This window comes from Oryctolagus cuniculus, chromosome 7 (genome assembly GCF_051225735.1).
Source record: "Oryctolagus cuniculus isolate XC-2025 breed Fujian yellow rabbit chromosome 7, ASM5122573v1, whole genome shotgun sequence".
NCBI lineage: Eukaryota > Metazoa > Chordata > Mammalia > Lagomorpha > Leporidae > Oryctolagus > Oryctolagus cuniculus.
In genome coordinates this window covers 130,813,258-130,835,067 of record NC_142873.1, presented here as the reverse complement: position 1 = coordinate 130,835,067, position 21,810 = coordinate 130,813,258, and the positions used below count along the sequence as shown (strand labels likewise).

General features: G+C 48.6%; 1 protein-coding gene across 1 annotated transcript; it reads right to left on the bottom strand.

Moving 5' to 3' along the window:
• Positions 1–2,086: 2,086 nt before the first annotated feature.
• On the bottom strand, positions 2,087–9,221 carry LOC100353438 (L-amino-acid oxidase-like). The gene is made up of 7 exons (XM_002715702.3): positions 9,191–9,221; positions 7,172–7,386; positions 6,643–6,755; positions 4,252–4,453; positions 3,727–3,795; positions 3,383–3,519; positions 2,087–2,891 (listed from the first exon to the last, which is right to left on the bottom strand). Exons 1-7 carry the CDS (start codon positions 9,219–9,221, stop codon positions 2,087–2,089), a joined length of 1,572 nt encoding a protein of 523 aa, XP_002715748.1.
• Between the last annotated feature and the right edge of the window lie 12,589 nt (positions 9,222–21,810).

The following is a 21,810-nucleotide window of genomic DNA, read 5'->3' as shown; positions in this document are numbered from 1 at the left end:
ATTGAGCCAAGCTTCCACCATTCATTCTGTATTCATCCCGATCCCTCTCTGCACAGACTCTGTGCCCTTTTGGGCACCAAGGAAAAAGGCTGGCAAAGAGTAGTTGTAACTGCTGCTCAGTTTCTTGCCTGTGTTGCACCCTAATGTGTTCACTTTCCATCCTGTTCTTGGAATTCATGGTGGGCTCCTCCCCAGGGCCTTTCCTCTCTTTTTTCTTCCCCCAAAGATTTATTTTATTTATTTGAAACACAGAGTTACAGAGAGAGGAAGAGACAGAAAGAGATAATGAGAAAGATTGATTCCATCCATTGGTTCACTCCCCAACTGACCACAAGGACCAGGGCTGGGCGAGGTTTGAAACCAGGAGTTAGGAAATCCATTCAGGTCTCCCACTTGGGTGGCAGCAGCCCAGGTACTTGGGCCACCTTCCACTGTTTTCCCAGGTGCATTAGCAAGGAGCTGGGCCAGAAATGGAGCAGCCAGGACTCAAACAGGTGCTCCTAGGGGATGCTGGTGTCTCAGTGACTTAACCTGCTCCGTGACAGCACTGCCCCCCTTTCCTCTTCTCTTGTCCTGCCTTCTGCTCTTTTCTCTGACCAGATTCCACTGGGTGGCTCGGAGAGTTACAACTAAGGCCCTTCTCATAAAGCTGGAGTTGGGGTGGAGGGACTTCCAAATCTAAATGGGTCAAGAGATGGTGTGGGAAAAGACTTCTGTCTCAGAGGAGCCAGGTTCTAGGGTGTAGTTTACTTTGCTTCTTGTTCACCAAGTATATTGTGACTCCATCCGTGGTGACCATTTAGCCCTGGAAACCCCAAGGCCACTGGCTTAACCAAGCTCTGGAGTAGCCCAGCCTTAGTCCTTACCCCAACCTTGGGGTCCGGAGGAGTTGCAGCTTGCAGTGAGAGCCATTTTTATTTTCTAAATTTTATTTATTTACACTTTTGTTTGAAAGGCAGAGAGAGAGAGCGCGCGCGCATCTGGGTCTCCCATTGGGGTGGCACTTGGCTCAGGAACATAAACCGGAAGCTGGATCAGAAGTAGAGTAGCCAGGACTCTAACCAGGCACTCTGATATGGAATGTGGGGGTCCCGAGCGGCGACTTAACCAGCTGTGTAACAATGCCTGCCACAGATCCACTTCCTGGGCCCAAGGCTGGGTCCCTGATCAAGCAGGTGAAAGGGCAAGATGGAAATCTACAGGGAGATTCTGGGACATGGGACCCTTTGTTTTCCTCGAAGGACAACCTGGAAAGATACAGTCTTGGAAATGCTTCCGCACTCCTTGCAGGAGAAACGCAGAAGAAAGTCGGAACCTTGTTCATTCCCTAGGCCTGATGTAACAAATCACCATAAAACTGGGTGGTTTAAAATAACAGAAATCAATGTTCTTCTAGTTTTAGAGACTGCATACTCAAATCTGTCCCATGCCCCTCTCTTAGCTTCTGGCAGTTTCTGCTAAACTTTGGCATCCTTGCTTTGTAGGTGTGTCAGTTGCCTCCATCTCCATATGGCTGTCTCCCCTCTGTGTGTGTCTGGGCTCACGTTTTTCAGTCACTGGATGAGGACTTGCCCTAAGCCAAGTTGATAATGATCTTGATTATATCTGTGAAGATCCTGCTTCCAATTAAGGTCATGTTCATGGGTTCTGGTGGACATGAATTTTGAGGAACACTCTTCAACCCCAAGCAGGTGTTATATGGGAAAGCAGAGCCAGAGGTGGAAAGAGAGAGGACCTTAGTGATGCTTTTTCAGTCCCTGAACCCAGTTACTCTGAAAGAACCCAGCCTCACTCTGAACTTCCTAGGTCAGTGGGGCAAAAGATCATCTTTTTCTTTAAGTTAGTCTGGGTTTGATTTCTGCCACTTGCAACTAAAAAAAGTCCCAGCTAATACGGTGGAGAATGGAAAACTTGGATAAAGCATTCCAGGGCTTGGGGGTTCCTGCTCATGGGCTAGGGGACTAATGGTGAGCTCTCTCCTGGGTCTCTGCCTCCTCCTCACACTTCCCAGCCTGCTCCTCCCCCCCAGACTCCCTCAGGAACGGGTGTTGCGTGGGAAATCATCCCAGATGTTGGCAAAGAGCGCCTATGGCAGCCCCTGTGCCACTCTGGCCTCCTCGTCCACGGCAGCCTGGATGTTCCTGGCAGCCTGGAGGCCAGACTTGATGGCCGTGTCCATCCAGGCGTGGGGCAGGCAGGTGTGCTCGCCAGCAAAGTGGATGCGACCCTCTGGCTGGAAGAGTTGCCGCGAGTAGTCCACAAATTGGTAGGGTGTGAACTCCGCAAAGGCGCCGATGGTGAGGGGGTCCAGGGACCAGTGCTTGACCACAGAGGAGGGGCACATGTGCCGCAGCTCCTCCTTGGGGATCCGGTGCACCGCTGCCAGGTCGTCCAAGACCAGGTCCACCACCTGCTCCCGAGTCATGGCGGTGAGGAAGAGGGAGTCGTCATCCACAGTGTAGGAGGCCAGCAGGATGCCCTTGCCGCTAGGGAGCTGGTGACTTGGGTAGTGGATGTAGCGTGAGGGCCGGTCGGTGATGGAGACACCGCCTCGGATGCCGTCGCGTTCCCAGAAGCGCTCGTCGCAGGCCAAAACCACCTTGGTAGCGCTGGTGTAGTGCACAGAGCGGAGCGCGTCCATCTTGTCTGCGGACAGCGGCGGCCGGAAGGTGATGAGGCGCGTGGCCTTGGCGGAAGCGGAGATGAGGACGTAGTCGGCGGTGAGTTTGCGCAGCTCGGAGCTGGGCTCGCCTGCGCGGTAGGACACTTGGACCTCAGAGCCATCCCTCACCACCGTCTCCACCTTAGACCCCAGATGGATGGTGCCAGGCTTCAAGGTGGCGCTGAGGGCATAGGGGAGTTGGTCGAAGCCCCCGATAATTTCTGAAAAGCTGCAAGAGTGCAAAGAGGGGGAGGGGTGAAGTAGGAGGCACCTCCAAACTTGTTCTGAAAAGAGACGGGCCCAGCACCCTGCACCCTGGGCCCAAGGCTTCCTGTACCTCACCCTAATTAATGCACGGTTCTCTGTCGGGAAGGGAATCGTTAATCTGATAACTTGGAAAACTGGCACCCAGAGAAAAGCGACTTCCCTGAGATCCCATGGCTTCAGTCACTTTGCAGTTCTGCTTCCAGGAGCCCTGCAAACGCTGCCTGACCTGTGTGATCTGGGTGAAGTTCTAGAATGTCACAGCCTCGGCTCCGGTGAACGGGCTCTGAATGAGAGCGCCCACTGTACAGGCGCTGTAAGGATTCCCCCGGGGGCCGCGCTCAGAATGTGCCTGGCACAGCACGTGGCGCGTACTCAGTGGATCACACGGCTCTCCTCAGCGCTGAGTTTTGGAGGAGGGAACTGACTCTAGCCCCGACCCCCCGCCAGCCTTACTCTTCACTCTGGGAGAAGATGATGCCAGTCCGCAGGGACTCCAGGAGAGACTTGTAGTATCCGGCTTCCTCGTTCATCACGTCCCCAATCATCTTCACTGCTCCTCTGCTCAGCATCCCTTCCTTCAGCAGGTAAGCCTGGGGAGGGGGCACCACAGATGGGGGTGTTGGGTGGAGGGCCCAGTAGCAAGGGGCTCGGCAGGAGCCTTGGCCAAGGCAAGGGACTGAACTCCAGAGAGGTGAAGATCTTGGCAGTGTGAAGAGAGCTTGCTGGTAGCAGAGGACAACCCAAGGCAGGTGAGCACAGACCCCGCCCCCACCCTGGGACTTCCGTGCCTCACCTACCTTGGTGGAGTAAGAGTCATATAAAGACATAAGGTGACTGCAGTTGAACATTTTCAGATTTTGTCTGAGCTGCAAAAGGGGAGGAGAGAGAAGATTAGCAGCTGATTAGCGGCAGAACTCCTAGGTTCTTTGACCCTTGAGGAGAGTAGGGGCCAGCAAATGAGATAGAAAGGCCAGGGTCTGGATAGTTCCAGGAGCTTGTAAGTGCTCCTCTTTCCCTATACCCTGTCACTTAGAGACTTTTTGGAGATGAAAATTTAAGGTGAGGACATTCACTGTGACCCAGGAGGACTGATTGACTACCAAGGATTGAGTGATCTAGTGATCAAGCGATAGGCCATTGGACTACCCAGGGACAAGAGAACAGCAGGGTTTAGGTGAGGGGCTGGAGGTAGCATCATTCTTAAGGGGTGTCGGAAGGAAAGCAGATTAGTCTTAGGAGCACTGGATTAAGAAGCAGGTGGCCTGGGCCCACCCACTAACTTTGTTGGCCAACCCCTCGTCCTTTGCAACCCTGGCAGGCACCTTGCTGATGGACTGATGGAAGAGAGTCATAGCACTCTTGCCCTTCTCTGTGGGCTTCACGGAGTAGCCCAGGAGCTCTGGGTTGGCCTTGACCTCCCGGGCACGATAGCGTTGTCCATTGATGAGGTACCAGGTGTTGTCATCATACTGGATGAACTTGTTCAGCTTCAAGCCAAGCTTTTTGACATAGGTATGGACCAGCCTGGAGCAGAAACAGGCATACACAGCTGCTATCCTTGTTCCTGTTGGCCTCAACAAGGAAACCATTTCCAGGAAAACCAAGTTCCTTCATGTACCTAGGGAGCTCGGGCTAGCTGCGTCCTCATCGCTAATCCTTTTTCCTGTTGCTGGGGTCATTCACTGTTGCTCTGGGGGAGTTTAAGCCTCATTGCATTAGGCCTCATAGGGAGTCCCAGTTTATAGAACCAGAAAGGAGAGACAGAAGCCTTTCATTTCAGTGTTTAAAATTCTGTTTTTCGGGCTGGCGCCGTGGCTCAATAGGCTAATCCTCCACCTGTGGTGCCGACACCCCAGGTTCTAGTCCTGGTTGGGGCACCGGATTCTGTCCCAGTTGCCCCTCTTCCAGGCCAGCTCTCTGCTGTGGCCCAGGTCCTTGGGCTCTGCACCCGCATGGGAGACCAGGAGAAGCACCTGGCTCCTGGCTTCGGATCAGCACGGTGCGCCGGCCACAGCCTGCCAGCCGTGGCGGCCATTGGAGGGTGAACCAACAGCAAAGGAAGACCTTTCTCTCTGTCTCTCTCTCTCTCACTGTCCACTCTGCCTGTCAAAAAAAAATTCTGTTTTTCATTTTGAAGTAGATTTGAGGTCATGTCTAAAGACTCCCAGTTTGGACCAGCTTAGTTGGTTTTTTTTTTTTTTTTTTTTTTTTTTTTTCCATGTTAGGAGGGAACTCTTGGGTTCAGTTTACATTTAAGGCGAGAAGACAGATGTCACACAAGGGTCCTTTAAACAGATCAAAGGATAGTGGGATTAAAATGTAAGTTTGTTTTGGTGCATTCTTTTGAAATCCATATGTGTTATTTTCATAATACGCATGCAATTTTCATAAGCCTTTTTGAAGACCTCTCGTATTTTATTTGGGAAGGCGTGTGGGTTACCAGGCCAGGGAGCTTCTTTGTTTTGAAGCTTTAGAGGCAGGGGCCTGGTTCTCTTCTAGGAGTCAGGTGCAGATGAGGGGTTAAGCATATACTTCTGTGCCAGGTTCCTCCTTGTGTGAAGGGAGGAACTTCATCACCTCCTAGGAGAAACTTGAGTGAGTCACTTAATATGGGAGCTCAGTTTCTTGATTTGTAAATGGGAATAATAAGAGTATCAAATTATAGAATTGTGAATATCAATTAAATAATACACATATAGGGGCTGGTGTTGTGGCTCAGCGGGTTAAGTTGCTGATTGCGATGCTGGAATCCCATATGAGTGCTGGTTTGAGTCCTGGCTACTCTGCTCCGGTCTAGCTCCTTTATAATGCTCCTTGAAAGGCAGTGGAACTCAAGCACTTGGGTACAGGAGACCCTCAATGAGTTCCTGGCTCCTGGCCTCAGCCTGGTCTAGCCCTGTCTGTTGAGGCCAATCTTGGGGAGTGAATCAGCAGATGGAAGATCTCAATCTCTCCTTTTCTCCCTCTCTTTATGTTACTTTGCATGTCAAGAAAATAAATAAATCTTTTTTTTATTTGACAGGTAGAGTTTTAGACAGTGAGAGAGAGAGAGAGAGACAGAGAGAAAGGTCTTCCTTCTGTTAGTTCACTCCCTAAATGGCCGCCACGGCTGGCACTGTGCCGATCCAAAGCCAGGAGCCAGGTGCTTCTTCCTGGTCTCCCATGTGGGTGCAGAGGCCCAAGTACTTGGGCCATCCTTCATTGCCCTCCTGGGCCACAGCAGAGAGCTGGACTGGAAGAGGAGCCACCAGGACTAGAACCCGGCACCCATATGGGATGCCGGCACCGCAGGTGGAAGATTAACCAAGTGAGCCATGGAGCCGGCCCCGGAAATAAATAAATCTTTTCAAAAATGCACGTATAGCGCTTAGCACAGGATCTAGCACATAGTAAGTGCTCAACAAATAGTTATTATCATCTACAAATAATTATTTTGTATCTTAATATAATTGACACATAAGAAACTGCCCATAGTTAGAGTACACAATCGCTGGGTTAACGGTAAAAGTCATAGCTGTTAGTTGGGATCTGCTACTTTCTGCACCTTGATCTTCTCTGTTAGACGGACAGCGAGTATTAGTCCTGATTTGTGGAGTTGAGTCCCAAGACACAGTGAGTCTGAAAGGACCCTGACACGAGGCCAACAGGGCCCCTTCTGCCTCCCAGTCATCCCTCCCACTGGCTCTCCACTCCATCTCTCTCCCAGCACCTACCTGTGGGATTTGGGGATTCTCATCGGCCCCAGTTCGCAGTGCCAGCCCTCTTCCTTGTTCCTCATTGTGATCACTCGACCACCGATGTGGTTGCTGGCTTCCAGGACGGTGACCTGGCATCCAGAGAAGCTGCTGTTGTTCTCAGAATCATGCTGCTGCTGCTTCCACTTCTGTTCCCGCCCTAACCTGGCCACATGCTCTGGCCTGGAGATCCCCGCTCTGGGTCTCCCACTGTGCGGGATAACCAACCTGGGGGTGTTTTCCGCAGAGAAGTCCAAAGCCCAGAGTGAAGCTGGACACAGGTGGGCAGTGGACAGAGCACTCCAGCCCTGCCTGTAGCAAAACTGTTTACCTTTTCCCCACAAGAACACAAATTGCAGTTAACAATGACTTCAGGGTTAAAGGTTTCAAACACTCCATGGATTATGTACAGTTGTGCAAAAAGTGGCTGCAACACCACTCCACTTTCTTCCCACCCAAGAAAGCAAACTGGAGGCAAGCAATTGAGGTCCCCTCAAGGCCTCCTTACCTGGTGGCCAGCATCTTGAAGGGTCTTGGCTGCCGCCAGGCCGGACATGCCAGCTCCCACTACCACCACGCGCTTGGGCAGTGGGGAGGCGTGGAGCCCCTCCTGGGCTGTGAGGAGGAACGAGTCATAATCAGGGTCCTGGAAGCACTTGGCCAGGTCCTCAAAGTAGCCGAGGCAGCTGGGGGCAGCCAGCAGGAGCCCCAGGATAAGGATTCCTGTGAGCAGAGAAAGCAACGGGGTTGGCCTCTCGAGGGCCCGGGCTCTGTGCCCTGCCTGCCTACCTGGGATGAACGTGGCTACAGGAATGACGGTCGGGTGGTCAGGGCAGTGTCTGGTGAGTGTGTAGCTGCAAATCTGTGTGTGAGGATGCTTTAAAAACTCCTCGGAGCATGGAATTGAGGTGAGTTTATTTTGGTATGAAAGCATTTTGAAATCCATGCATAGTTTTTTTTCACAATACACATTATCCATGAGATTCTCGAACACCCCTCACATGAGTAGATTTCCAAAATTTTTGTACCCAAATAAGCTTACCTTTTAATTCTGTTTTCCGCGGACTGTTTGAACTGCCCATGTGTTTGTGGCTGTGTCTGTTAGGGGCGATTGTGTTGGGTGGGGTATGCATGCATGTGTGAACTGTGGTGGTGTCAGTTGTGTTATTAATGTGTGATTATGAATGTGGGCTACAGGTTCACATGTGTTCCTGTGGTCAGAAACTCACAAGGTGTGCAGGTTCATATTTGACTGTAAGTGTGTCTGTCCCGATGGTGAACACGTGTGCGAGCAGCTTGTCTGTGAGCGTGGATCTGAGAGGGGGCCGGTTTGTGCAGGAGACTGGTTGACTCCGTGACGCTGGCCTTGGGTGACTGTGGCTTGTCTGACTGTGTGTGAGGGTGTGTGTGTGTGTCACAGCCTGCATGAATCCGTATGGGAAGGTGGGGTGGCTTGTGGGACTGAGAGGTGACCTCGAGTGAGGATATGGGTGCTCGTCTTCTTCACTGACTGCATTTTGTGCACAAGGCTGAGCTCCAAGACAGCCTGCAGATGTCTGTGTTCTTGGAAATGTGTGCATTGTGCGGGGGGTGGTGTGTATGAGCAAGTGAAAGCGACAGTGTGTGAAGGAGGAAGACATGGTCCTTCTGGGAGGTGGGGCCTGGGAAGCCACCCAGGGGGATTTGGCAGTTCAATTGTTCCTCTCTAGCCTCCCAGCGCTTTTTCCCAAAGCTTTCCAGGTGTTTAATGTCCAGCCAAGCCTGGAAACCATGGCTCAGACAATTAATAACTACTGCACATCAAGTCCTCAATGACTCGATTTTCTCCACAATCAGGTGGCCTGAGGTTCAGAGAGGTTCACAGGGAGTCCATGTGGTGTGGTTCCCCGGTGTCACCTCAGATGTGACCAGGCAGGAACTGTGACACACTATACCTCCCCTCACTCCACCAGCACTGGGCTTTTCTGGAGGGCAGGTGCAAATCCCCCTTAGTCTAGGCTTCAAACAGGTGGGACAGAAAAGGATCTTCAGGGACCACCCTCTACGGAAGTCCAGGAGCCCCAGCTGGCTCCCAGCAGAGGCCTTTCTCAAAAAGAGAATTGTCTGCAGGGGCAACCTGTCACCATGCCAACTGGAGAAGAGTCCCTAAAATTCACCCCCACCCCATCCCACAGACTCCCAAATCCATTGTCCATCTTGGGCAGATTTTCCCATCTCCCTGAGCAATTGCCATTTCAGTCCCCACATCCTTTCCTTTGAAAGGACCCAATCCCCAGACTCCTCCTCTAACCACATCCATTCTATTAACCCACTCTCGAAGCAGGCACTCGTTCCTAGCTCCCAGGTGAGCTCCTTTCCCCTGTATCTGTCCCCATCCATCTTCCTCTTGCACAACCTGATAGCCAGACTCATCTTGAGATCTGTCTCAAGTTTCGTAGCCATTTCTACCTTCGATCTAGTGCCTCTCCCTGTTCCAGCATCCAACACCTCCTTCCTCAGCCCTAGAGGAGGGACCCACCCCACTTACCACTCATCTTGGCCATGGGCCTGCAGCTCATGCTGAATCCTAGGTAGCTCCTCTGCAGTCCTGGGTAGCTCTCCTTCTCGTTATGAGGAGCCAGAACCACCCCACCACCACCCAGGAATTGGTCTTCCTCCCACTAGCCTTCCTTGTGCCTATTGGCTGGGCTGAGCAGGGTAGACCTGCCCCTCCAGTCATGGCCTATCAATCAGGTGCAATGACCGTGGTCACTCAGCCTATCCTGAGCCTCATCTTCTGCATCCCCACCTTCCTCCTGATCATCTCCCCTCCTGGGGAACGCCCCTTCTCCCAGCTCACCTCATAGCAACCTGGTGCTGCTGGGAGGCAGGGCTGTGGGAGCCAGGTGGGCCCCCACAAAGCTGCTGTGATCATCTCTCAGGAAGGTTGGGACTGATTATCTGGGCTGGGTGAGATGTCCAGTGCCGGGATCCCAGCACAACCAAAGCACCTGACTGCTCCCGCTAGAGAATGTGCCTGTTCCCACTGCTGTTCCACTGTGGAGCCTTTTGCTCTGTTGAGTCTGTCCAGGGTCGGGGCTGGGGCCAGAAGCTCCTGTGGGAGCATGTTGCTTCCCATATCCCTCCAGGACAGAGGCTCTGACCTCATCCACTGGCAGCAGGGTGTTTTTCTGCCCCTTCCTCTGGGTCCCACCGGGTTTCTTTAGGAACAGTTGGGTTTCTCTGGCACTGGAATTCCTTTCACTGAGTAGTGGGGCCAGCTGGCTGTGGTGCCAAGACCGGCTTTTGTTTTCCGTGTATGGTGAGGGTAGAGGCAGGCTGGCTGGCAAGAGAAACAGGTGGTCAGTGTGCACCAAGCCTGCAGCACGGGGCTGGAGAGTAGGGAGGAATGGAAATATGTAGCAGTGCTCAGAAGCTGGGGCCAGACTCACATTCAGATCCTGATATTAGGAGTGTGAGAGGATTCCCTCCCTTCCAATATTTTGAATAGCTTGCAAAGAATTGGAGTTAATTCTTTAAATGTGTGGTAGAATTCAGCATCCAGTCCTGGGCTTTTCTTTGTTGGAAAAGTCTTTATTACTGATTCAGTTTCCATTTTGACTATTGGTCTGTTTAGGTTTTCTTTGTCTTCATGGTTCAATGTAGGTAGGTTGTATGTGTCCAGGAATCAATCCGTTTCTTTGAGGTTTCCTGATTTGTTGGGATACAGCTCTTTGTAGTAGTGATTTCTTTTTCTTTCTTTCTTTCTTTTTTTTTGACAGGCAGAGTGGACAGTGAGAGAGAGAGACAGAGAGAAAGGTCTTCCTTTGCCGTTGGTTCACCCTCCAATGGCCGCTGCGGCCAGCGTACTGCGGCTGGCACACCGCGCTGATCCAAAGGCAGGAGCCAGGTGCTTCTCCTGGTCTCCCATGGGGTGCAGGGTCCAAGCACTTGGGCCCTCCTCCACTGCACTCCCTGGCCACAGCAGAGAGCTAGCCTTGAAGAGGGGCAACCGGGACAGAATCCGGTGCCCTGACTGGGCCTAGAACCCGGGGTGCCGGCGCCGCAGGTGGAGGATTAGCCTATTGAGCGGCGGAGCCGGCCTGTAGTAGTGATTTCTGATGATTCTTTTTCCCCCCTGTGTATCTGTATCCATTGTTACATTCCTTTTTCATCTGTAATTTTGTTGATTTCGGTCTCCCCCCCCCCCTTTTTTTTTGGTTAGTTGGGCCAATAGTGGGTCGATTTTATTTTTTTCAAAAAAAAACATTATTTTTTTTGCTGATCTTTTGTATATTTTTTGGTTTTAATTTTATTTGTTTCTTTTCTAATTTTAATTATTTCTTTTCTTCTACTAATTTTGGGTTTGGTTTGTTGTTTTTCTAGGTCTTTTAGATGCATTGATAGCTCTTTTATTTGGTGCCTTTCCAGTTTCTTGATATAGGCACCAATAGCTATAAATTTTCCTCTTAACACTGCTTTTGCTGTATCCCAGAAGTTTTGATATATTGTATTGTCATCTTCATTCATTTCAAGAATTTTTAAATTTTCTCCTTCCCTATTCTACCATCTTGGAATCTCTCAGTGTTCTCATTGGATATGTTGAGCACTTCTTCTTACATCTGTCTCTCTATTCTTAAATTAAATAAATGAGTTGTATTTCTAACCCCATACTGCAAATGACAAAACTGAAGGCAATTTGAACTAAGAGAGATAACATAACACAGAGATACAATAGCCTGTTGGCAAGTCCAAGGGAAAGCGCCACACTTGGTAAAAGATCGACCTTCCCCAGGAAACTTATAGGGCCTTATGTTGGGAAAGTAACCTATGTAGAAGGATTCAGAGAGATCATTGCAGGTACATCCTATGGGAAGCCTTCCCACACTCCTAGACCGGGCTTAGTCTTCTGCTTGCTTTTATGGCATTTTAGCTTCTCTGCCCTCTTACATTCAATTCACTAGACTAGAATCCTTTGAAGTAATAAAATTATGTTTATGGTATGTTTTATCATGCATTAGATATGACATTCTTAGCAGGTGTGTAACAGGGCTTAGTTCATAGGTGGATGGATAGAAAGTGATATAAATATCACAGATTGCTCTTTCTTCCTTTCCTCAATTCCTTCCTGGAAGAGGATCTTGAATAGTTGGAGAAAAATCAATGATTCCGTTAGTCTGAATGAAGAGATTTATCCTGGAAGTGGTAGCTAACTTTACTAAGAGAATGGCTGATTCATCCTGCAGATGCTTCATTCTAAGAAAACTGAGGGACATAATCCCCAGGGTCAGCCATAGTCCCTCTTAGCACCATTCATAAAAAAGAGCGTTCTCTTCCCCCACTGAATTATTTTGGACTATTATTTTGAATTATTTTAGGATTTATGTCTGAACTGTCAGTTCTATTCCACTGAATTACATGCCCGTCCTTTTGCCAGTATCATAATGTCTTGGTTAGTATAGCTTTTTAGTAAGTTTTGAAATTGAATAGTGTGAGACCCCAAACTTTGTTCTTCCTTTTCAGAATTATTTGGCCTATTCTGTCTGTGTCCTTTAAATTTCATGAATTTTAGGATTAGTTTGCCAATTTCTTCAAATACATCAGCAAAGATTATATTAAGAATGTTTGAATTTGTAGACTAATTATGGAGTATTGACATCTTGACAACAATAAACCTTCTGATCCATGAACCATGAACCATCACTTTATTATGTGACATGAACTGTCTTGAACCAGGTTTCCTATGACTTACTAGATCATAGAGTTGACCTGCATGGTAGCACTACATCATCAAATGAGGTGGTATCTATGACATTTAGTGCTAACAGTCTCTGAAAGCACAAAGTAATATCAGTAGAAAGTGGCCCAGATACCCTGTGCCTGGCTTTATACCCCATAGCCTGAATCTGTCATCTTCTGGAGTGTTCCCTGTGATGACAGGGGAGAGGAAACCCAAGCCTGGTTGGCAGATGATTCAGCATGATGTGCAGACATACCACCTGAATGTGGACAGTTGTTGACCTACATCCCCTTTCTAGGACATCCCTGAAGGACAGTGATGAAGAAAAATTCTTCCAGAAGGCAGAACATCAAGCAGGGCATTTGGTTGGTCGGTCTGGAAGGTGAAATGGTTAGAGATAAGAGCCTATATTGGTTAGTGGAGTGTGACCAGTATCTGGTTGATCAGGGACTTGGAAGGAGCATAATTAGAAAATTGGTGAGAATGAGTCTTGGGAGAGTTTAGGCAGCCTTTGGACAAGTTAAGGCCAATCTTGGCTTGTGGAATTCCTGGGATAAGAAAGTTACATACTCCCATCCTGAAGGAGGATGTTAATCAAGAACACCCTGTTAAAATTATCTGTGCTACCAGAGGCCCCAATAAGTTGCATACATACGTTGTTATCTTTTGTGCTTCTTTGTTCTGCAGCTGGTTATGTATAAATACCACTGGGACTTTAGAATAAACGAGCCTTCATCAGCCTTGTTGTCTTGGCTCCATTCTCTGTGCCCTTGTCCCTCTTTTCATTCCCACTCCCTCCTTCAGGTTCCATTCAACTGGTGCAGCTGGCCCACACAGGAGAGATGTGTGTGCATTGTCTCTGACTTGGAAAATAATGTGAAGATGTTTTTGTTCCATGTGAATGCTTATCCAAGAGTGTCCTTAACAAAGTAGGATTTTAATAATCAAGGGAATGGAATGACCCATTCTAGGGTGCCAGTCAACCTCTTTCCCTGGTCATTCTACTCATCAATGAATGATTTGGCTCATGAACAAATTGGCCATGATGACAGCAGAGGTTATACATGGGCTCAATGATGTGGACTCCAACTCGCCAAGGCTGACCTGGCTACAAAGCAGGTTTACTTGTTCTTTTCTACCTTCTTTCTTTCTGGAAATTCAGATGTGAAACATTTACCATCACACCACTTGTTAGATCCTAGACAGCCAATTAGTGGCTATGGATATTTGGCACATTAATAAAGCTCTACGACTCAGTTTTCTCATCTGCAAAATGATGAGGGTAATGTTGCCCGTTTCTTGGGGACTGTTTTCAATACAGGTTGGTTATTTTAAGTAAAGCACTTGGAAGAATATCAGATACTCAGTGAGCAACACCCTCTAAGGTTTTTTTTTTTTTTACCATTATCGTTGTTGTTTTGTGGTTATTATTAACATTGTGTTTACTGTCCTTATAGTAATAGAAATCTGGCTGGACTTCTCCCTCATTCCAACTCCTGGGATGGCCCCAGTGGTCTGAGCTAAGTGTCCCTCTGTTGGCTCACGTAAGATTTACAGCATTCGAGGACGTTAAGATTCCTGGGATTGACTAATTGTCCCTGGTAGAATGACAGCTCTTTCTTCAACTTCCCAGAGAAACAATGATCCAGTTACAGAGAAAACAGCAAAAGAGAGAGCACTGAGCAATGAAAAGGAGCCATAACTGGAGGCAAGGCATCTAGGTGTTAGTCCCCTACACTAACGAAACCCAGTTCAGAATTACTGTCTTCCCTTGGGCTTTAATTTTCATGATTGTGAAAGAGTGGGGAGCTGGAATGATGACTTTGAAGACCTCTTCCAACTCAGGAAGTATTGAAGCAACAAAAACAGTACCAATGACACCCTTGGGCTTGGCCTGTGACAAGTGCTCACTAAGTATCATCACCGCCATTACCATTACCTTTTATAGAACGGGGACTACAGAATCTCCCTCCCAGGAGTGCTGGGAGGACCCGGTGAGAAAACATGCGTGAAAGTGCTCTGTAAACTGCCATGCTCAATAAGGATGTCCCAAAGGACCATTAAGGTGCTCTTGATCATTAGCGTCATCACCAGCTCCTGATATCCCCTTCAGGCTCCCTCCCCAGATGCAAACCCAGAAAACTTTCTGGAGTATCTGTCTTACCAAATTACAGCCAATTCTCATAAGGTCCATCCCAGAAAAGCTCTCAGGCTGGGTCCAATTAGAGAGTACCAGGTTGTTAGAACTGTGCCTCCCTAGGGTCTCCCTTCTCATTAACCCATCATTTTTTTTTTCCTTGAGGCTTGTGTGTCCATCTAATTCAGAGTTTAACATCCAGAGTCCTCCTTCTCCTGCATGCCAGCCTATGGGCTGGTGACCATGACTAACTCTCGGGCCAGCAGGAGGGACTGCAGATAGAGTTTAGATGCATCCATTAGTTTAGACCAGCTATATGAGGTTAATGGAAAATGTGTACTATGGAAAAACTATGCATGGATTTTTTTTTAAAAAATGTACCAAAATAAACTTAATCTCTTAATTCCATTTTTCCACAAACTTTTTGAAATATTCTTATATGGTAGATTCAGCACTGGCCCTAGAGGCCAGAGTTCAGTTTCTGGAGCTGGCTTTGCCATTGCGTGACCCTGGCTAAATCCCTCACATCCTTCTGACTACAGTTTATTTTCTGAGAAGTAGGTGGGACCATGCTTGTTGATATTTAAGTGATCCTATCATTCTAGAAATTGGAGTGGCCCAATTTTCATCCCACATTGCTTCTTACCTCGGGGCAGTCACTGAATCTCCCTGGGCTGCAGTTCCCTCATCCATCCAACAGGGAGTTGACTCGTGCCTGAATTCCTTCTCCAGAGCTGAAGTGAGGGTCAGTGGGAAGGGTTGGGGCCTTAGCTCAGGCCAGGAACTGGTTATTTGCATATGGCTGTGTCCTCGGGAAAATAATTGATAAAGCAAGTTTTTGTCTGCCCTGAGTTCTGGCCCCAAGCCCCCTCCTCCCTCTGCATCTCTGGGCCCATCAGGCTGGGCTGGAGGAAGTGTTTGGGGGTGGGGGTGGAGAGTACTGAGAAGACTCCAACAGGGCGATCTTCCAAGACTGTAACTGAGTTTGAGGACGAGCTGTGGGTTGCAGGGTGCCTTGGGGTCACAGCCTGCCCTCCTCCCTCAAGGAGCCATGGAGAACCCAGCTGAGATCCTTTGTTTTCTGGTTCTCCTGACCTCAGGGAAACAGAGCAGTTGAAGCTCCAGAGACACCATCAGGAGGGTCTGTGTCCCTTCTCTGCCAGGTATGATTTGAAGAAGTGGGAGTAGGAGGGGGGAGACAGGGAAGCAGACACAGGGATGAGACTGACCTGTATTCAGCCCTTGTTCTGTGTTAGGCCTTGGGCTGAAGGCCCACGTATGCCATCTTTGAATCTGCATCGTAACCCCGGGAGATACCAGTCTGACCCGTGTTAGAGACACGGAATCTGGAGCTCATCCCAGAAGTCACAGCCCTGCGGGATGATCATGGAGGGTTCGCATCCGGGCTCTTCCACATATTAGCCATGTGACCTCGGGAGGCCCGCACCCTTCGTGATTCTGCTTTCTGTCTGTCGCATGCCTGCCTGATGGGGGAAGGGGTGCCCATGCACAAGAGGCCCTGCCTGCCCTTGGCCTTTGCCAGCGGGCAGGGGAAGGTGTTATGCTGTCTAAAGAGTCAGCACAGAGCTGGGCTGCTTCATGGTGTGCGTGTGAAGGCCTGACCACAGCTGGACAAAGGTCCAGAGGGAAGGGGAGAAGAGGCAGGGATTCTTGGGAAAGCTGGGGCACTCGGCCTAGGCCAAGAGGCTGAGCTTTAGGGCTGCGCCTCTCCCTCATGGGGCTGCTCACTGAAGCTACAGCAGTGAGACTGTGCTGCAACGGCTGGGTTCTCAGGACTCGGGATGGGGAGCCCTAATATTTAGCAGTCAAGCTTGGAAGGTGCCTGATAGGATTCTGATTCTAACATTTGCTGATTTCCATAGTGTCAGTATACTTCTGATAGCCAAGTTCTCTCTCTCTCTCCCTCCCTCCCTCCCTCCCTCCCTCCCTTCCTTCCTTCCTTCCTTCCTTCCTTCCTTTCTCTTTCTCTCTTTCAATCTTTCTCTCTTTCTTCTCTTCTCTTCTCTTCTCTTCTCTTCTCTTCTCTTCTCTTCTCTTCTCTTCTCTTCTCTTCTCTTCCCTTCTCTTCCCTTCTCTTCCCTTCTCTTCCCTTCTCTTCCCTTCTCTTCCCTTCTCTTCCCTTCTCTTCCCTTCTCTTCCCTTCTCTTCCCTTCCCTTCCCTTCCCTTCTCTTCCCTTCTCTTCCCTTCTCTTCCCTTCCCTTCCTTCCTTCCTTCCTTCCTCTTTCTCTCTTTCAATCTTTCTCTCTTTCTTCTCTTCTCTTCTCTTCTCTTCACTTCTCTTCCCTTCTCTTCCCTTCTCTTCCCTTCTCTTCCCTTCTCTTCCCTTCTCTTCCCTTCTCTTCCCTTCCCTTCCCTTCCCTTCCCTTCCCTTCCCTTCCCTTCCCTTTCCTTTCCTTCTCTTCTTTTCTTTTCTTCAAAAGGACCCTTAGTTTAGTGGGAACATAAACAATGGCCATAACCAATAATTGAATGGGAAAATGACCATTTCATCTATAAACAGTAAATTTTAAAGTAATCACAGATCACTAAAACTACAGCAGTATAACGTTCTTAATCATTGGTTTGACAAAGGTATGAAACAGTTTTATAAAACTACATTTGCAGCAATATTGATACACATAGACATTTCTTTTTTCTTCTTTCTTTTTTTTTTAATTTTAGCTCCTACATATAAGGAAGAACATGCAGTTTTGTCTTTCTGGGTCCTGCTTACTTCACTCAACATCATGTCCTCCAGTTGCATCCATTTTGCTGCAAATGGTAGAATTTCATTCTTTTTAAATAGCTGAATAATATTCCAATGTGTATGTATGCCACGTTTTCTTTATCCATTCATCCAATGATGGCCGCCTTGATTGGTTCCAAGTCTTGACTATTGTGAACAATGCTGCTATGAACATGGTACTACAGGTGTCTCTGATAGATCTGATGACCAATTTCAAGCTGAGAACATGATGTCACTGAACTAGGGTGCACAACAGAAAACCATCCTATATTGTTTCCACCATAGAAATCTGGTAGATGCAAGTATCCTGCAGAACACAGATTACAGTCACACGTAGCAAAATAATTTGCATGTGAAGAGTTTGCAGTAGTTATTATCTTTCTTTCAATGTAATTTACTTAATTATAGTTATATAACATAAATTTGAACAATGGCTGTGTGAAACAAAAGACTCACAATATTTCTCAGAATTTAATGATTGGTTCTGGTAGTCTGTGGCTGACGAAGACGGGGATCCCACTTTTTCATTCAAATAGGGAGATTGGCCAGACTGGAGGTCGTGCAACTCATGACTAGCACTTGTGCCAGGGTTTGCAACACAGTATCTCATTTAATTCTCCTAACTACCCCAGAAAGGAAGAGGTTGTTGTCAGCATTTCACATAGGAGAAAATTGAGGCAGAATAACACCACGTTTAGGAGAACAAGTACTAGAAGCCACTAGATCAGGATCCAAATTCTGGCTCTGCACTTACAAGATTTGAGCCCTTAGACGATTTCCCTCATTCCTCTGGGCCTCAGTGGCCTGGTTTGTGGCATGGGATGGCACGGCTTACTTCCAGAAGCTGCTTGCTAGGGTCTAGTGGAGGGCAGGTGCTCTGTGGTCAACTCTTGATTATCGCCAGAGGCTGGGTGACTCGTTCGAGATGCTGTGCAGTCCTAGTGGAGAATCTAGTTTTTAACTTGTCCCAGGTGGTTCAGGAAGGAATAGTGGTGTGACTCAAACATGATTTAGTGGACGAGTCAGGGCTCAGGGATTTGGGAGCGAAGAGGGAAATCAGCATGAAGATTTCAGTTCTTGAAATGTCAACAAGGTGACCAGTCCACCCCACCACCCTGCTGCCATGTCCCTGTCCCCAAGCTGTTCGTATCCCCAAGAGGACGAGAAAAGGATATAGGTCACTACCCCTCCCCTGGGGGCTTGTTTCCTCCTGTTCTGTCCCCAAGGGCCTCTTCCTTATAGAGTTCGTGTTAATAATATTCGGAGAATTTCGTCTTGGCATCCCCACAAGGGACAGGGCTGGCCCTTCCCCAGCTCTCCCAGGGAGGCCGGGGGGGAGGAACCTAGACGAGAAAGCCTGAGTAGCTTGGCCCATGGGGAGAAGCCTAAGATGACTGAGGCTCCCTTGGTCTAAGCAGAGAGCTGCACCATGGAGAGCAAGCAGGGGGCTCAGTCTCCAGCCTCTCAGAAACCAAGGATTTTTCTGGAGCCTGCATTACTTGGAATCCTGGCTCTCAGGGCTCCATTGCCTAAGGCACTACCTGTTCAGTCCTTTTCCCTTAAGAGCAGGAACAGCCTCTTGGCCACTTGTTTCTGCAGATATTTGAGAGGTGAGATGGTCACTGGGTTTGGAGCTGCAAGTGGAATCTCAGGCACCCATGGGGCTGGAGGTGAGAGGCAGCCAGGCTGCCTGTCTCCAGGTCCTTTCTGTGCCTACATCCTAACACTCTCTGACCCCCCTCCCTTATCTCCTAATGTGCTTTCCACAATGCCTCACGTCCCAGTCCCCTCTCATTCCTCCTCCCTTCCTTCATTAACCCATTTAACACATTTTTACTGATAGTTCCTCTGTGCTACGCCATGTTCTAGGCACTAGAAACAGGGAAATGAATAATAGCATTTACTGAGCTCAAGGACCTCCAAGTGGGGCTGAGAGACACATCCATGGAAGGGTAGGGGTGGTCCCCACCCTGGAAGAAGCCTTCAGCACTCACAGGGACACACCCCTCGCTTGATAGGGGCCTGGGGCTTTGTAGATGAAATCTGGAACTGTTGGGCTGATAGAATATTGGAAGACTTTGGTCTTCTTCCATGCTAAGGATGGAGGCAAGATCCTGAAGGGAGAGAGGGAACTGGGAGTACTTGTGTAGGAATTATGCCGAGCTGAAAGACATGGGATGGAGGGAGTATTTGGGTATTGAGGGTATTGAGGAGTATTTGGGGACTGAGGCTGGAGAAGTCTTCAGAGAGCAGATTGCTTAGGAAGGACTCTGTGCATGCTCCTTGAGTGAGAGGTTCTCTTAGAGGTTTTTTTAAAAAAAAAAAAAAAATTTTTTTTTTTGATAGGCAGAGTGGACAGTGAGAGAGAGAGACAGAGAGAAAGGTCTTCCGTTGCTGTTGGTTCACTCTCCAGTGGCCGCTGCGGCTGGCACACCGCGCTGATCTGAAGCCAGGAGCCAGGTGCTTCTCCTGGTCTCCCATGCGGGTGCAGGGCCCAAGCACTTGGACCATCCTCCACTGCCTTCCCGGGCCACAGCAGAGAGCTGAACTGGAAGAGGGGCAACCGGGACAGAATCCGGCACCCCGACCGGGACTAGAACCCGGTGTGCCGGCGCCGCAGGCGGAGGATTAGCCTAGTGAGCCACGGCGCTGGCCTCTTAGAGGGGCACGGGCAGGGCCAGTTGTGTTTTGTAACAACCTCTGGGAGCAGTCCGTTTGGAGAATGCATTGAAGGAGGGGAGTTCAGAGACTGCGGAATCAGGAATGCAGATGAGAAATGAGGAGCTCCTAACTCTGGGCAGAAGGAGGGGTGGCTCCGAGCTAGAAGTAGGTGAGAGGTTGACCAGGAGAGGGGGTAAGGGCAGAGAAAGCGAGCACGAAGGATGGTCTGAACTCTCCGTTGAGTCTCTTTCTCCAGCAAAGGTAACCTCTGAGTGAATACACCACACGCTTCTTCCATCATACTGCTGATTGAGGATTGGGTAGTGCCCTACTTTTGACAAGCGTTTTGAACATTCTTTTACATGGCTTTTCTTGAGTGTGTGTGAATATGATTAGGAATAGAATTGCTGGTAATGTGCTATGCATATGTTCAACTTTCAGAGATACTGTTAAACATTTTAAAGGGACTGTTTGAATCTACAGCCCCATCAGCAGTATAAAAAAGTACTGGCAGGCCGGTGCTGCGGCTCAATAGGCTAATCCTCCACCTGTGGCGCCGGCACCCCAGATTCTAGTCCCGGTTGGGGCACCAGATTTTGTCCCAGTTGCTCCTCTTCCAGTCCAGCTCTCCGCTGTGGCCATGGGGGCCACTGTGGGGTGAACCAACGGAAAAGGAAGATCTTTGTCTCTCTCTCTCACTGTCCACTCTGGCTGTCAAAAAAAAAAAAAAAAAAGTACTGGCTGCTCTTGCCAACATGAGGTATTTTTCGTTTTAGCCATTCTTGTGATGTATACTGAGGTTAGGTTACACTTTTCATTTGCAGTTCCTGGATAATTAATGATGTTGAGCACCTTTTCACACAATTGGCAGTTAATTTAGACAGCTACTTTTATGGTGTGTTTTTAAATCTTTTGCCTACTACTCTATTGGGTAGCCTGTGTCCTTGTTGATTCCTAGGATTTCTTTTCTTTTAAAAAATTTATTTATTTACTTGAAAGTCAATGTTACAGAGAGAGAGGGAGAGACAAGGGGGAGAGAGAGAGAGGTCTTCCATCCACTGGTTCACTCCCCAAATGGCCGCAATGACCAGTGCTAGGCCAGGCCGAAGCCAGGAGCCAGGAGCTTCTTTGGGTCTCCCACATGGGTGGCATGGGCCCAAGCACCTGGGCCATCTTCCACTGCTTTTCCCAGGTGCATTAGCACAGAGCTGGACCAGAGTTGAAGCAGTTGAGACACTAACTTGTGCTCATATGGGAGGCTGGCACTGTGGATGGCGGCTTTACCCGCTACACCACAGTGCCAGCCCTGACTTGGTAGGATTTCTTTATTTATTCTGAATATAAATCTTCTGAAATCATCTTTGCAATACATTCTGATTTATTGTTTTTATGGTTAGAGCTTTTTGTGTTGCATTTAAGAGATTTTTGCTTATTCCACGGGGATAAAGATACTTACCTGGGTTTGATTTTAACAACTCAGTTGCTTTATACTTACCGCTTAAATCTGCAGCACACCTGGAATCGATTTTCCTGTACAGTGTGAGGTAGGAGTCCAGGGAAAGTGTCTTTCTGTGTGAATGTCGACATGGCCCAGCGGCGTTTCCTGAAAAGACCACCTCTTCCCTACTGCACAGGGAATCGGGTGACTGTACAGACGTGGCTTTGTTTCTGGGGTTTATTCTGCTTCATTGGTCTGTTTCCTTACCAGTTTCACACTTGCTTAACCATTATAGCTTTAAAGTAACTCTTGATATGTGGTTAATCCTCCAAATTGGTTTTTCTCTTCAAGATTCTTCAAGATTTCCACATAAATTTTATTACAAAGCAGTCAGTTTCTGCAAAAACTAAAACCGGAATTGCTGGGGTTTTGACCGGGACTACTC